The sequence below is a fragment of the Borostomias antarcticus genome, assembly GCF_949987555.1.
Source record: "Borostomias antarcticus genome assembly, chromosome: 2".
Lineage (NCBI taxonomy): Eukaryota > Metazoa > Chordata > Actinopteri > Stomiiformes > Stomiidae > Borostomias > Borostomias antarcticus.
In genome coordinates, this window is record NC_140235.1 from 2,845,884 (window position 1) to 2,863,266 (window position 17,383).

At 48.1% G+C, this 17,383-nt stretch overlaps 1 protein-coding gene across 1 annotated transcript in view; it reads right to left on the minus strand.

The window, feature by feature from the left end:
• The window catches only part of bicc1a (BicC family RNA binding protein 1a), a 69,957-nt gene that overhangs the window by 23,881 nt on the left and 28,693 nt on the right, over nt 1–17,383 (minus strand). Inside the window, exons 3-6 of the mRNA XM_084457001.1 lie at nt 11,905–11,974; nt 3,207–3,286; nt 1,497–1,655; nt 46–99 (exon numbers count right to left, since the gene is read on the minus strand). Coding sequence (XP_084313127.1) covers nt 46–99; nt 1,497–1,655; nt 3,207–3,286; nt 11,905–11,974 — 363 coding nt within the window. The remainder of the gene's footprint in view (nt 1–45; nt 100–1,496; nt 1,656–3,206; nt 3,287–11,904; nt 11,975–17,383) is intronic.

Here is a 17,383-nt window from a genome sequence, read left to right on the forward strand (position 1 = left end):
GTTAGTGTTAGGGCTACAGCACTCATCCCTATATATCCATCTTACCCTTATTTTGGCCCGCGCTGCCTCCACCCCTCCCGGCTGGCCTGCGATGGACACCTGGTCAGACAGAGAGAGAGACAGAGATCATTTACATATCAAACCGACCCTTGACCCTCCTGGCCTAAAACCTGCAGCAGCATCCAATGAATCAAAATCAGCACTAAAAGAGCTGGCGAAGCTCATCTCTCCACTCCTCCAGTAAGCTACTCCCATGCAAATGAGTTCCTTTTCCCGTCATTCTCATTTCCATAGCGTTAAATACGCTGCTTTCAAGACGCGTTCAAAGGAAAATCACCAAAGGGGAAGGTATTCGGGATCGCACCCTCTTGAAAAAAGAGAAACCGTCATCCTCCACGATTAAAGAAATCCCCGTCCGACCCCTCCCTCCTGACCGAGGGCCGGAGATTCAAATAATTGCGGCGTGAATGAAAAAGGAGATAAATGCTCTCATTAGATGGCGTGCCATCGGATCGGTAAATCTCCTCTCCTTCCCCCTCTCCATCCCTCTCTTTTCCTGTCTTTCATCGGGAGCTGGTCGCTGGATTGGATGGAGCTCGGGCTTTGGCCAACGCACCTGCTTCTCTGGCCAAGTTTAATCAGCACCTCGGAACAAAAACCGGGCCCCGTTCTCCGAGACCAGCTGGTACCGAAAATCTGAAGGGTCCATCTGGACTGGGTCAGGACCGGCACGCACGTGTGCACGCTCAGACACGCATAGTACACACATATTGTGCAGCTAGTGTGCGCCGCACGCACGCACGCACGCACGCACACACACACACACACACACACACACACACACACACACACACACACACACACACACACACACACACACACACACACACACACACACACAAAATGATTGGGCACCCTTGATATTTGAGACAGGAGTTAAATACTATAAATCGTATGATATATTGCATAGAGGGTGTGTTTAGGGGCGTAAGCTAAATCTCCGTGCCTGAGTCCAGACAGGTCACATGGCATGCGCTGGTGTGTGGAGAGGTGTCTGGCGGCCGGCCCCTTCCTGAAGCACAACGTAAAAGGTAATTACGGACGCTTCCCATTGCTCTTCTAGTTGGTCCAGCTCAAACACACCAGCTTCCTGTGCCACAGCCAATCAAAACAGCCAATTACGCCGGCTGTATATCCTGCCTAGTTACAAAGCCACCGAAGCATCTGATTTGACAGGAGAAGATGTAGTGCGTGTACCCAGATCAAAGGGAGTGGTCCCGCCTCGTTTAAACAGGTAAGAGTGAAGAGAGGAAAGTGTAACATGAGTTGATGTGGACAATTTGACTTTATAGACCTGGAAATAGGGCAAGGCAACTGAGGCCAGTCAAATATGAGCCTCGGGACTCAGGGTACAGCGCATGCTGAGGCTGTTAGGTGCAGAGGAGCACACACACACACACACACACACACACACACACACACACACACACACACACCTGGTTGCTCTTCTCGGCCTGGTTGTTGCGGTTGGAGTCGGGGAAGTGGATGTGGCAGCCCGTCTCCTCCATCACCTTCTTGATGTTGTTGCCGCCCTTCCCGATGACGTGCGAGTGCTCGGTGTGGGACACGTCCATCTTCAGGGTCACGCGGTTACTCTGCTGGGGGGAAGGGAGGGAGGGGGGGGGGGGCGAAGGGAGGGTGGGGGGGGAGAAATATTTTGTAAGCAAAAACCGCAAAAGGTTTGGCTGTGGGCACTTATAGAGAGACGGCAAATTCTGTCGGTCTTAAGTCACATAAAAACGGGTGGTTTGTGTCGGTGTCTCAGTGCGCTGATAGTTGAGTGCTGGGCTTGGACTGCCCAGTTACAAGATGGACGTCCCAATTACAAGCTGGACTACCCAGTTACAAGATGACCTACCCAGTTACAAGCTGTCTACCCAGTTACAAGCTGGACTATCCAGTTACAAGCTGGACTACCCAGTTACAAGATGGACTACCCAGTTACAAGCTGGACTACCCAGTTACAAGATGGCCTACCCAGTTACAAGCTGGACTGCCCAGTTACAAGCTGGACTACCCAGTTACAAGATGACCTACCCAGTTACAAGCTGTCTACCCAGTTACAAGCTGGACTACCCAGTTACAAGCTAGACTATCCAGTTACAAGCTGGACTACCCAGTTACAAGCTGGACTACCCAGTTACAAGCTGCTGAAGAACAATAGGGTGCCTTTGTTCCCCTTCCAAAGCCGTTCCAGGCACCGTCCCCGCACCCCTTCCCGGCACAGGGGCTCCACATGACCCCGCTCTGCCGTACGTGAGACCCTCACACCCCGCTTAGGTTGGCATGAGCACACGACCGGTAATAATAAAACCTAAAACCTTTCAGATGGACAATCAGAGCGAAAGTAGAAGCATATGAGCTCTGAGACATAATAAGGCTTTTGAAAAAGCTTATAATACCTTTATAATGACCGAATTTGATTGTTTAACTGTGAACTCCATTTAGTGCAACGCACAGAGCCAATCATATGTTGACCTCGTGTGATGTGCTGTTGAGGAGTCGCAGTACACGGAGCCCACCCATAGAGGGCGCTGTAGTGCGCAGATTTGAGGACGAACACTGTTGTCATGGAGACAGGGCCAGCACACTGAGACAACAACACAGCAAATAATAAACTCTCGCCAGCTCGGTGATGCCAGCTCACTCCCCCTCAATGCTGAGGGTACAGGCTGTCATCTGGACAGAGAGTGATTGGATGAGCGACAGAGGGGGAGGAGTAGGAAAGAGAGAAGGGACTTGTCTCACGAGAGGATGAGGGAGAGGTCTCTCTCCTTCTCTCTATCTTTCCTTCACCCCTCGACCCTCAGTTTTATCAGTGAGCCGTTGAAGATGAGGAGAGATACGCGGTCTAGAAGCGGTCCTGAGGGCGACTGTAGCTCAGTTGGTAGAGCGGGTCGTTCAATGATCTATGGGTCAGTGGTTCGAATCGCAGCTCCGACTGTCCACATGTCGAAGTGTCCTTGAGCAAGACACCTAACCCCAAATTGCTCCCAATGAGCAGGTTAGCACCTTGCATGGCAGCTACCGTGAATGTGTGTGTGAATGGGTGAATGAGAGGCCATTGTAAAGCGCTTTGAGTGCCGCTAAGGTGGAAAAGCGCTATATAAGTGCAGTCCATTTACCATATCCTACACCGTACCTACCTTAGTGTCCAGGACCGACATGATCCTGTCCTTGGCCTCCCGCACGTTGTCTCTCTTCCCACAGACCTTGATGTGCGGATCTGAGGTTGGGGGGATATGAGAAGAGAACGAGACAGGAGATATAAGCAGAGAGAGAGACCGACAGAGAGAGAGAGGGAGAGAGAGAGGTAAACAGAGACAGGAGAGAGAAAAGAGAGGTTGAGAGTAGGGCTGTAGGATTGTATCGATACAACGATGTATCGCGGTACGTAGTCTCGCGATACTGTATCGATCTTTCAGCCCGGAGTATCGATACAGCCGGGCGCTGTAAAATTTAAAAAAAAAAAAAAAAAAAAATCTTTTTTTTTTTTTTTTATTTAAATTTTTAAATCCAGTTTAAAAAGCATATTCTACAATATTAAGTTAAAAAAGCATACATATAAATAATTTTGAAAAACGATAAATACTACAATGTTGACAGTTTAAAAAGCATGGATATCAAATGTAAAATATTTATTAGCTAGTTCTCTGTCCAGTCATTGAGTTTGAGTTATCTATATAGTGCATTTGAGCCATTCAGTTTTCAGTCTTGAACACTTAAAATCTTTCAGTAAATGATGTGTGTATCGCAATACGTATCGTATCGTATTGTATCGTGACCTCTGTATCGTGATACGTATCGAATCGTGACCTGTGTATCGTGATGCGTATCGTATCGCGAAATCCAAGATGATATACAGCCCTAGTTGAGAGGATAAGTGCAATGAACAGTCATTTGTTATTGATAGGCTCACATCTGCCAGACATGATAGGTAAAGTAGTCAACTGACAGTTCTAGTCATAATATCCGTTTACGCTGCGTTGTGAGTAATGACAGTTAGAGCAGGAAGTAGTTTCTTAAGAAAAAAAACCCGTCTGAATGATCCTGGATAGAACTTCCCTGTCAGTAAATCCTAACAAGGCTCCTGTGGTTTAACTAGGTACTGCTCCTCTGCTACTTCCAACTGCCAACAGCTGCGCTTGCTTCTACCTCAAACACAAAGCATCTCAATGCACGTACTGTATCTGAAGAGAATTGTGCTGATGGAGAGGAAATGGAATATAATGGAATGTGTGGGCGGGTGAGCCAATTATTTTAGAAATGCCTACCGTACACTAGAATACTTTGAAAAATACTTTGAAAAGACTCTGACATCCTCTCACATCTAAAGGCAAGGCAGTTTTTTAGTCACAGACTATTTTGAAAGGATTTTGCAAAGACTGGGATCATGCAAGGTCATTTGCATGAGCCAAGACAAAAAAAAACTCTGATGATATAACACGATTTTATCAGAGCATCAAGGCGGGAAACAGACTGACTTAAGACGGCGTGGACTGAGACAGAGCGGACTGAGACAGACTGAGACAGACTGAGACAGACTGAGACAGCACGGACTGAGACAGACTGAGACAGACTGAGACGGCGCGGACTGAGACAGACTGAGACAGCGACTGAGACAGCGACTGAGACAGCACGGACTGAGACAGACTGAGACAGACTGAGACTGAGACAGACTGAGACAGACTGAGACTGAGACAGACTGAGACAGACTGAGACAGCGCGGACTGAGACAGACTGAGACAGCACAGACTGAGACAGACTGAGACAGACTGAGACTGAGACAGACTGAGACAGACTGAGACGGCGCGGACTGAGACAGACTGAGACAGACTGAGACAGACTGAGACAGCGACTGAGACAGACTGAGACAGACTGAGACAGAGCGGACTGAGACAGACTGAGACAGCGCAGACTGAGACAGACTGAGACAGACTGAGACAGACTGAGACAGCGCAGACTGAGACAGACTGAGACAGACTGAGACAGACTGAGACAGACTGAGACAGCACGTACTGAGACAGACTGAGACAGCACGTACTGAGACAGACTGAGACGGACTGAGACAGACTGAGACAGACTGAGACAGACTGAGACAGACTGAGACAGCGCAGACTGCCACTTTACACCCAACGATCAAGATGACGGGAGTGCGATTCTAACAAATCTCTCGTTATTTTATTCCACAGTAAAATGGGGTGAGAAGTCGGTTGGTGTAAGGCCGTCGTACGTTCCCTCAGACGTTCCCTCAGACGTTTCCTCAGACGTACCCTCAGACGTTCCCTCAGACGTTCCCTCAGACGTTCCCTCAGACGTACCCTCAGACCCTTTTACGTTCTGCACCTCAGGGCTAAACTAGAACACCATACTGTACACTATACACACAGCCAACGTTTACTGTACATCTGGTTTTGTCGAGGTCCAGCCCCCCCTGGAAGAGCCAACCCCCCCCACCCCTCTGTTGACTGAATTCAGGCACAGGAAGTCGGCTAAGCCCTCTTGGAAGAGCCCCTCTCCCCCCACCCCCCTCCTCCAGGCCTCATCACACACAGACGCTCGTCTCCGGGACCAGATTCATAAACCAGAGATTTACTGTCACAATGTTTCAGTCAGGCCTCCATCTCAGGCCTCGACGTGCCTCCGGGTTTTCTGGGTCTATTTTTGAAGACGTGTAGAAAGAGAGAGCCGAAAGGCTGTATAGAAACTAAATAACCATTCCTGCGGAAAAAAAATAAAAAATCTGGGAAAAAAATAAATAACTCGACATGCATTTTTGACTGAAGATGAGAGGAAAGAGAACAATCCCACAGTGTGCAGAGCGCGGCTCGGCCACGACCAATCACACGAACCCAAGAGGGGACGTTCACGGGGATGGGGAGTGCGAGCGCTCCGAGCCGGGCTGACCCACGCTTCCTTCCTGGTCCCCGAGGACGGAGCGCTCTGGGCTGGCGGGGGTCCGGGGGTCCGCGGGGGGAAGGTTGGCCGTGGCCCGGGGTCTGGAATGCTGGAGCTCAGAGGTGTTTCGGGGGCCCAAGAGTTCCCTGGGCAGAGGAGGGATTGTGGGCGGGGCGTAGGGGGCGGCGAGGGCGACACCTGAGGGACGGGGGCGTGGCCTGACCGGCGCCGTGGGTCGAGATCACGCCGGTGGCGGAGAAACACGCCCGGGGGGCCTCATTTATCAGTGTGGATATACACACTATTTCATTTACACCTGATTTTTGTACTTGCTTTTCTCCGCAGATAATGTGATGTATCATGACAAAACTCGATGGGAAATACTGTGTATATATCTCACAATACTTCCCATCGAGTTTTGGCATGATTCATCACATTATTTGCGGAGAAAAGCAAGTACAGTACAAAAATCAGGTGTAAATAAAAAAGGGTGTATATCCACACTGATAAATGAGGGCCCACCGAGAAGGGCGAGGATAAACAAAAACAAAGTCCCCAATCTGCTCAGATCCAAATGGAATTACATCACAAGAGGAGTGGGCGTCCAAGGCGGAAAAACAAAGGAAAAACACTGCAGAGAGAGAGAGAATCTTGGTTCCAGGAAGCTGTCCAAACACCCAGCTGTTACTGGACGCTACTATGACCCACACTTCCTCTGGACGCAGCCGACCACTAGGGGGCGTATTGTCCTTTCGCTGGCCTCCTCGAAACCAACCTGCACATCTGGCAAACATTAGAGTTGGATAAATGAGTGTGGCAGTGTTTGTGTGTGTGTGTGTGTGTGTGTGTGTGTGCGCGCGTGTGTGTGCGTGATGTTGAACGCCCTCACATTTTTGAATTGAAGTGTGCCGTGAGATTGATTGTGGAACAGAAAATGGACACCTTAAGTTTTAATTTGGCCCATGCAACACCTGTAAAAACAAACAATAACAACGAAGTGGGATTGCAGCTGCAAAGAAGAGAGAGAATGTGAGAGAGAGAGAGAGAATAGAGAGAGAGAGGGAGAGAGAGAGGGAGGCAGAGAGAGAGAGGGAGAGAGAGAGGGAGGCAGAGAGAGGGAGAGAGAGAGAGAGGGAGGCAGAGAGAGGGAGAGAGAGAGGGAGAGAGAGAGAGACTGTGAGAGAGAGAGAATAGAGAGAGAGAAAGAGAATAGAGAGAGGGAGAGAGAGAGAATAGAGAGAGAGAAAGAGAGAGAGAGAGAGAATAGAGAGAGGGAGAGAGAGGGAGGTAGAGAGAGAGAGAGAGAGAGAGGGAGACTGTGAGAGAGAGAGAGAATAGAGAGAGAGAAAGAGAGAGAAAGAGAATAGAGAGAGAGAGGGAGAGAGAGAGGGAGAAAGAGAGAGGGAGGTAGAGAGAGGGAGAGAGAGATAGAGGGAGGCAGAGAGAGGCAGAGAGAGAGAGAGAGGGAGGCAGAGAGAGAGAGAGAGAGAGAGAGAGAGAGAGAGAGGGAGGCAGAGAGGCAGAGAGAGGGAGACAGAGAGAGAGAGAGAGAGAGAGAGAGAGAGAGAGAGGGAGGCAGAGAGAGAGAGGCAGAGAGAGAGAGAGCGAGAGAGAGAGAGAGAGAGAGAGGCAGAGAGAGAGAGAGAGAGAGAGAGGGGGAGGCAGAGAGAGGCAGAGAGAGAGAGAGAGAGAGGCAGAGAGAGAGAGAGAGAGAGAGAGAGAGAGAGAGAGAGAGGGGGAGGCAGAGAGAGGCAGAGAGAGAGAGAGAGAGGCAGAGAGAGAGAGAGGGGGAGGCAGAGAGAGGCAGAGAGAGAGAGAGAGGCAGAGAGAGAGAGAGAAAGGGAGGCAGAGAGAGACAGAGAGAGAGAGGCAGAGAGAGAGAGGCAGAGAGAGGGAGGCAGAGAGAGAGAGAGAGAGAGAGAGAGAGAGAGAGAGAGAACGAGAGCTCGTCTTGGTATTGTACAGTAGTTTCACTTGACAGAAACGGAACCTTTTAACCCCGTCCTCCGCGCTGGCGAAGCAGTAGCATTTTTCCAGCGACAGCTTACATCCCAGAGTACCACGCGAATATGGAGGAATCAACTCTTACATCCCAGAGTACCACGCGAATATGGAGGAATCAACTCTTACATCCCAGAGTACCACGCGAATATGGAGGAATCAACTCTTACATCCCAGAGTACCACGCGAATATGGAGGAATCAACTCTTACATCCCAGAGTACCACGCGAATATGGAGGAATCAAGTCAAACTGGCTCCTACAGCCTCAGTCAGAGCATCTGCAGTAACGCAGGATGACAGGAAGAAAGACTGGAGACAGGAAAGAAAACAGGACTCTGACCTTCTATTCCATTATCTATTCATGTTCAAGTCTTACACCAGCCGGGTCTGGGTTCTGAAGATACTGCTTCTCTCCACTAAACCCCTGACAGGGTAATGATGATGGCCCGGTCGGTACTGGGGGGCCACCAACTGGTCTTATCAGCCCGCTACAGGCGGGGTCGCTGGTGATGGAGAGAGGACCAGAATAGAAACGTCAGAGGGGGCAGAGAGAAATGATATCCCCGATAATATGATAACATAATCTGTACCTGATCAACTGTGGCTGATATTACCTCATTAATAAAGTGAGAATATCTGAAAGCCGTGCAGCCATACAGATTATACACAGCACAGTACGGTACGCACAAACTGTATATACACATGAAAGATTTTACATATTACCGACCATTTTTACAGCTCACTTTTCTGGCCCCTGTGTGAAACTGTTTTTTTGCTTCCCTCTGGAATATGTAGGGGTGGGACCTATGCCCACCCCCCCATTGCTCTCTGTAAAGCGCATTGTGTTGCCTCTGGGTATGAAATGTGCCATACAAATAAAGTTTGATTTGATTTGACCACTGAGTTTGACATCATCATAAGGAATGATTCCTCTGCAGACGGCCTTGTGTTAGTGATACCCGGCGCATATGAGGCAGTATGGGACTGAGCATCGGTCAACATGATGTCTGTCCTGATCCTAGTGATGGATCCGCTCGGGTCAAAGCACCAGCTGAGGTTCTTCTGGTCCTGCATAAACGTCAGGATGGATTACTGCTCCGAAAACCCTCATCTCTCTCTGGCTCTCTCTCTCACACACACAAACAGATGAAGAAGAAGAAGAAGAAGAAGAAGAAGAAGAAGAAGAAGGAGAAGAAGAGGAAGAGGAAGAACAAGAAGAAGAACAAGAAGAAGAAGAAGAAGCAGAAAAGAAAAAGAAAAAGAAGAACAAGAACAAGAAGAAAAAGAAAAAAAAGAAGAAGAAGAAGAAGAAGAAGAAAAAGAAGAAGAAGAAGAAGAAGAAGAAGAAGAAGAACGAGAAGAAGAAGAAGACACAAACAAACACACACACGTGGTTCTCCTCCTCCGACAGACACAAAAATGCAGCGCGTTCCTTCAACTCGTGTTTTAGGAGAACTGCAAGTGATTAGTGAGGTGCTGTGCATTCTTGATCCTCTCCTCGTGGTTTCTGCTCTACCGAGGCGGCTCACACAGCCGACCAATCGGTTTCTGCTCTACCGAGGCGGCTCACACAGCCGACCAATCGGTTTCTGCTCTACCGAGGCGGCTCACACAGCCGACCAATCGGTTTCTGCTCTACCGAGGCGGCTCACACAGCCGACCAATCGGTTTCTGCACTACCGAGGACGGCTCACACAGCCGACCAATCGGTTTCTGCACTACCGAGGCGGCTCACACAGCCGGCCAATCGGTTTCTGCACTACCGAGGCGGTTCACACAGCCGACCAATCGAACGGCCACGCCGCTGTACTTCCCTGACAGAGGGCTGATTCGTGAATGAATGAATACTTCGGTGCGTACCCAGCTAGCAGGGAATGTTCCCACAACATGGGGGAACATTCCCAACACGTTCTGCTAATGTTTTCACATTCTTCGAACATTTTTAGAACAAAATTATTGCTAGCTGGCTAGCTCGCTGTCCGAATTGGGAGAGACTGAAAAATGTGTTCACGAAAGATTCCAAAGCTTGTCATCTTCTGGGTCTGGCAAAGGAAGTTACATAATGTTATTGGATTCCACATCTGGCTTTAAGATGCACACTGGTATCCCCCTCGGAGACAAGGAACAGGGGCACGCTGAAGTACCCACCCCCCCCCCCCCCAAACACACGCACCTCCAGGAAGAGCTTTAAATAGCCGCGATCGTGTTTTATTGGTAACAGAGCTCCAGAGGTGCTGTATTACATGATCCTCCCTACTCCACCTCCCCCTTAAAAACGACAAGCTGGAGCATCAGAGAGAGAGAGAGAGAGAGAGAGAGCGAGAGAGAGAGAGAGAGAGAGTGAGTGCGAGAATGAGACAGCAAGAGAGAGAGAGGGAGATTGAGAGAGCGAGAGCATGAGAGAGAGAGAGAGAGAGAATGAGAGAGCGAGAGAGCGAGAGAGAGAGAGAGCGAGAGAGAGAGAGAGTGAGAGAGCGAGGGAGCACGAGGGAGAGAGAGAGAGAGAGAGAGATGATGATGATGATGGATGACCTTGAGATATTTCTCATCTTGCGTAATGACCTGTCTGAGAGCATTCTTGTTCTGGTTAAAACAGCACGGGGTTAATCGCTTAATGGTTCGAACGACTCAGACGGAAAATAAATAACCACATGTTGTCGTCGGGAGATTCACAGATTAAGTTTCCATTGAAAGACATCATCTGTGTACATCTTCCCCAAACAAAAGGAAACACTTGTATGAGCTCTGTCCTGGGAAGTAGAAGAGGTTCAAATGTGGGACAGAGATAATCCTCTGGTGAATGGAGCTGTACTATAACTTAACTTAAAAAGTCAACTTAAATCTACTCAACACTGCAATCACTAATCAGTTAGGTGGGTTTGTGAATGAGTGTGGTTGTGTGACTGGACGTGCTGCTATGACTGATGAATGTGAAAGAGTGAGTGTCTTAATGTAATGCTAAGTCATCTGTATTGTACTTTGTTTACTTATTATGTTTGTTGTTTTTATCTGTTACCTGTTTACAGGGACTGCAGATGCAAATTAGCCTAAGGCTAACTCTGGTGCGATGCATCAAATGTTTTTACATTTATGTTTTAATTGCACATGGTCCCTATAAAAAAAAATATATTTCTGATCTGCTCATATGCTATGAACCATCCAGACCCCTCAGGTCGTCTGGCACAGGTCTGCTTTCTGTCCCCAGAGTTAAAACAAAACATGGAGAAGCAGCATTCAGTTTTTATGCTCCACATATCTGGAACAAACTTCCAGAAAACTGCAGGTCTGCTGCAACTCTTGGTTCTTTTAAAACAAGCCTGAAGACTTTTCTTTTTGCCACTGCTTTCTAAGAGGAGCTATGTTTATCAGTATACTGCACTGTAACTTTTATTCCTGTATTCTATTTGTCCTGCTTTTTGTTTAAATGTCTATAATGACTTGCTTTTTGTTTTAATGCTTTTAATGTGTCCTGCCTTTTGTTTTAAATGTCTATAATGTCCTGCTTTTTGTTTTAATGCTTTTAATGTCTCATGTAAAGCACCTTGAATTGCCCTGTGGCTGAAATGTGCTATATAAATAAACTTGCCTTGCCTTGCCTTGCCTTCCAAATAAAATTGAAAAAGTACTATAACTGTAGATAATCCTCTGGTGAATGGAGTTGAACTGTAACTATAGATAATCCTCTGGTGAATGGAGTTGTACTGTAACTATAGATGATCCTCTGGTGAATGGAGTTGTACTGTAACTATAGATAATCCTATGGTGAATGGAGTTGTACTGTAACTATAGATAATCCTCTGGTGAATGGAGTTGTACTGTAACTGTAGAGTTGCTGACTTGCAAAACAGGAGCAACTTTATCCCAAGGATTCCTGATGACATTTAGATTACGAGCAACGACAGATGTTCAATGGATGAGATGAATCACATCTGTAGATCACTCACCTTTTTTGGACTTGGCTCCGATCTTCAGTTTGGAAGGCCAGGCTATCTGTGTTTTGGTCTCATCCATGACCTGCAACACATGTTGGAAACATCAAAGATTTCTCAGAGATCAGGGAGTCGATCACGTAGTAAACTTTCACACGGGTGTCATTGTGTGCATGCAATCCTACTTGGACGTCATATAGATAGTGTAAAATAATAACGCCTAGTACAATTCCCATAATAAAGTGCTTGGCATCATCAGTTTTCAGCGTGGACACATGTTTGTAACTGCTACCAGGGCATCTATGCCTTGGTGGTGACATTTCATAGTAAAAATTCACGCAAAAAGCGCAACACTGGGTGTCATTGTGAGCATGTGAAAGACAAACAGTATCAAATGAGTTTGAGAGAGATAATATTCACAAGTCCATTGGGTTTAAACAGGGCTGAATGTGGCTTTGAGTGTGTGTGTGTGTGTGTGTGTGTGGGGGGGGGGGGTGTAGCTTGTCTAAGCTGTGGACAATGCCTCATTGCCTCTAATGACACACTTGATTTTGGAGAGCAGCTGGACCAGGGAAGCCCTCGGCCATCAACGCGCTCCACCAGATGGCCTCCCAGTCGGACAGAGGCATGAGAACGTTATGGCCGGAACTTGGTACAGCTACTGGTCGCTAAGTAAGTCAGTAAGTAAGCAAAACTTTATTTGTAGAACACTTTTCGCAGCACAAAGAGCCACACAGCGCTTCACAGGTAAAATAGAACAAGATGGCGCAAAATACACAGTCACAACATGGAATAAAATACAAAAGACCCAACAGAGGGAACAGTTATTTACGGCTATCCCAAAGCCTGCTTGAGCCAGCGAGTCTTTAGCTGTCCCTTAAAAACGTCCACAGAGGGAGAGACTCTTAAGTCCTGAGGGAGCGCATTCCAGAGTTCGGGAGCCACCGATTCAAAGGCTCTGTCAGCTTTGGTTTTCAGCCTGGTCAGGGGGCACAACCAGAAGGCCCTGGTCGGACGACCTCAGTAACCTGCTGCTGACACAATAGGCGTGGAGAAGGTCACGTATGTATGCAGGTGCTTGACCATGTAGGGCTCTATAAGTGAGCACGAGCACCTTGAAGTGAATCCTACATTCAACGCTACCCATCATGCTGGTCATTTCCTCTGAGGGAGCTACTGTCGGACCGGTCAGACCAGACCACATTAGACCCAGGCGCGCAGATTGGCTGGGGCAAGGGGGGGCACTGCCCCCCCTGGTGGCCAGATGCGCAAACTGTCTGCAACGCGTCCAAAACATGTCTTCTAGAGACTGGGTTGCGGCCGGATCAGAGAAATGCACTGAACGGCTCCTGCTTGCGTGAGAATTGATTGTGCTGATTCCTCATCCAGTTATGGGTGGATGGAAAACTTTCAACTGAATGTTCATATTGTTCTGATAATTTCGGCTATAGCAACATAAGAGTGGCAGCTTTGACAGCCCAAACATGAGCTAATCCCATAGCTGTAGGCCTACCATTGCTAGCCATGAACGAACTGTTGGATACTGCACATCTGTGCAACGTATCCATTGTCCAGTTGTCAAATCGATTATGTACGCACTATTATTCTTTTGGTGATTATTCTTTGATATAAATGCAGATAGGCTACATGTGAAGAGGCAATTGCTGGATTCTACGCTGTTTATAATGACACATCCCGACATTGAAGCATGAAAGGCGTAGCATACATTCCGTTTTAGTTTTTGGAAGAATTTATTGGAAAATATTGTTTGAAGTAGGCGTAGGCTATATTGAAACGAATTCCAAATTTTTGTGCTAATGGACGCGCAGCGGAGGCGCAGTTGAACGAAACTTGGATATTTGGAAATAATAAGCACTATGTTTTTAAATGTTGTGGGTCAATCATGCAGCTGTAACAGAATATGCGCATTCCAATGTCCGTGCAGGGCTCGTATTTATACCACTATAATCCCTATTTGATGGGGGGGGGGAGGGGGGGGGGCTGGGGGGCTGGGACTGACTGCCCCCCCTGATCAAAAAGTCAAACTGCGCGTATGATTAGACCCCGTCGTGTCTTAGTCCTAATGTCGTCTCCATCAGTGTTACGCACCAGCTGACCAAAACAAACACCTAGCATGTGTCAAAAACGACCTGGCAAATAAAACTGCTTCTGATTCTGACCAGTTGTCAGCGTTCAAATAAAATGCAACCTTCTCACATACAACCTCGGTGTCCCGGCGGGCGGTGTTGAAGTTTTCGTCGGGGTGAACAGTCAGGACATAGTCGCGAAACGGCTGGAAAACCGAGCGCTGTTGGCTTTGGAACGCGCGAAACGTGTCGAGCGCAATCTACGTGAGAGCCCGTCGTGACGTGTCTGCCCGGCCTAACGAGGAGCACATGCACGGATGTGGAAAGAGAGAGAGAGAGAGGGAGAGAGAGAGCGAGAGTGTTATTCTGAGGCTTAACCTCCTCATCCCTCTTCTCCTCCCCCCCCCCCCCCCCCCCGGAGGAGCGCAAGGCCGCTCACCTTCGCCTCGCTACCTCGACACGGAGCGGGGATCAGCAACAGCTCAGGCCCCCCGACGGACGCCGAACGCGGAGCATCTGCTTCGCCTTACCACCTCGCTGATCCCTGCCACGGCTCCCGTTAGAAACATGAATCTAGAGAGACCCCCCCCCCACATCTACCCCCCCCCCACGCCCCCATCCCTGCGAAAACACACAGATCTGTCCTTGTCCTTCTATCCGCTTGTTTTCATTAGGCCTTGTCCTGCTTGATTGTTTTAACGCATTCCAGGGGCTCGTGTTCAGGGGGGCGTGTCCAGGGACTCGTGTTCAGGGGGGGGGTGTTCAGGGGGGGTGTGGGGGAAGGAATGGGATTTGGTGACTTGTGGTGCTGCACGTGAGCGGGCCCCGGGGGAACCCTAAGAAGAAGAAGAACCCTGTTCCATCTTCTCAGCGTAGGCTGGGGTCTCCACAGGGTTATCTATCTATCATCCACAGAGCGAGGAGGACGCCCCCCCAAAACCCACACAGAGACACACATGGAGGAGGAGGAGGGGTAACAGCCAGAGCTGTGCACCCCCTTATCAATGCTGTAATCTGATAGGTTGAGATTATGGCCCCGTCCCCTAATATTCTAATCTGTAAGGTACGGTGCTGCCGGGGGTTAGGCTCATAATCAGCATATTAAATATGGACACGCCCCTCTCATCTGGAGGTTGAGCGGTCACCGTTCTATAATACATCCATGGCGGTCACTCACCAAATCAAATCAAATCAAACTTTATTTGTATAGCGCATTTCATACACAGAGGCAACACAATGCACTTTACAGAGAGCAATTGGGGGGGGGGCATGGGTCCCACCCCTACATATTCCAGAGGGAAGCAAAAAAAAAAAACAGTTTCACCCGGGGGCCAGAATAGTGAGCTGTAAAAAAAGGATGAAGAGACTTCTTCAGGTAGGCTACTGTACTGTATACTGTATATATGCGTCAAGACGTGAAAATGTCAATTTCTAAAAAAGAAAAGTGTAACGTGTGTTTTGTCGGCGCTCTGCCCGGTCTGTTAGGCCTCGTCCTGACCGCCGCTGACCGCACCTGTAGAGCAGTGTCCAGAGAAACCCCTTCCATAACTCCTCTCTCACACCCTAGTGGCACACACACACATGCACGCACGCACGCACACACACACACACGCACACACACACACAGACTTAAAGACCAGGATGATGGTTGAGTGAATGGCCCTTCAAGCTTCGCTGCCTTTCTCAAACATACCCTAATCATAATATAATCCAATATGGAGCGTCCGGAGCAGAACCAGGAAGTAACTTCTATACGACATTATAAGGTTACAGTACTGTCCCTGTTCATTCACAAACTTCACAATCACACCTCAGGTTAGATTGTGTTGGATAAACAATACTGCTATTTTTTATGAGGTATAAAAATTAAGGTATAAAAGGTATAAAGATTCTACACTGTATGTAGGACATCAACTGAGGTGATACCGACTGTACATAACCAGGAACATAAAACTAATGTTGTGGGGGAAAAAAAGTGATTCACTCTTTCTACTACTGACGACCGGATTCCAACTGGTTGTTTTATTTCACATAAAACAAATCGACTTCAGCGTCGGGAGCCAATAAGCGTCGCGAAATAAAGCGCATACCAGAAACAGATGTTGCATTTTTTTCCGTTTTTCTCCATAGACCTACGCCTGAGTAGCTGGTCTGAGGCAACATTGTCCTTTTACTAGCAGGAGAGAAGCCCGCCAACAAGCCATTGTCTTCTAATACCTACTTGGCTGGTGACACTCTACCCTGCTCATAGCAGTACAAAATAAACACAAAACCGCTGTTTTCTTTTTGGTAAGAGGACAATATGGCAGGCGAGAGAACTCCAGCAGAAAGTTGGAGTACAGACCCACACAGACCATCTGGTACAAAACCCGACCTCTTTTTTACCTCCACACCAGCTCTGCATCTGAGTATTTTGATCTGAGCTGCATGTATTCCTCTCTCCCTCGTTCACGTTCCGGCTGCCATGTGAACATCCCCCCGCAGAGAGAGATATCAAGTCACGTGTTAGCCTTCCGTCAACCGCTTCTTTAAAAACACACTTTCTGGAACATTTTGTTCTCTGTGTGGTTGAGGAATTTCTCCCCCCCCCCCCCTCCTTCACTCCCCCAATTTTATCAGTCTCGTGGGCCAATAATGACGGTTTCTGTTTTTTGTCACACGAGGCGTTCACCTTGACTCTCCCGAAAATTATTCTGTCTCTGACTGTGAGGAAATCCAACTCCGCCTCAACTCCCCGAGGTGTTTTTAAATCCAGACTAAACCGGAGTGACAGACAGAGTGATTTCAGATGAAAAATAGACATTTAAAAAATAAAGACGTTTGACATTTAAATCATAATACTTTCAGGATAATAAAGATTGAAAGGGACTGAGAGTGGGATACAGAAAAGGGGATGAAACCGCCATTGCTGCTAGCGACGCCGCCAGGAAAGCGTGAGCACGGCTCGCCGAGCCCCATCAGGAATCGTCTTCCTGTGAGCGCTCATGCCTGGCAGGTACAGAAACACGGCTAATCCAAAGCAGTCGTTCGAGGAACGCGGAATGATAAAGTCTGCGATGAAAAGGCGAGCCAGGTGTTTACATATGGGAAATGCAATTATGATTTCCAACCGTCCAAACTTTAAGGTCCGTTCAGTTTCTCGCCGGCCGCCTTTCTCTAAAGGGTTTTGTCCAGGGGAACTAGTTTCCTGTCTGTAGTCGTTGTTCTTGGCAAGGCCGAGCAGATGGGAGTGATTTCTGACAGACCACACACCCTTTTAAGGGGTGGATGGCGTTTATTTTTATGATGGGGCCAGAAAATACCTCACAAATGGGTCAGATATTTGCACACATTAGCTATACATTTAACGTTCCAAATATACATTTAACGCTCCGATGGTTTCTTTTTTCTGCCACCACACCCCGTTC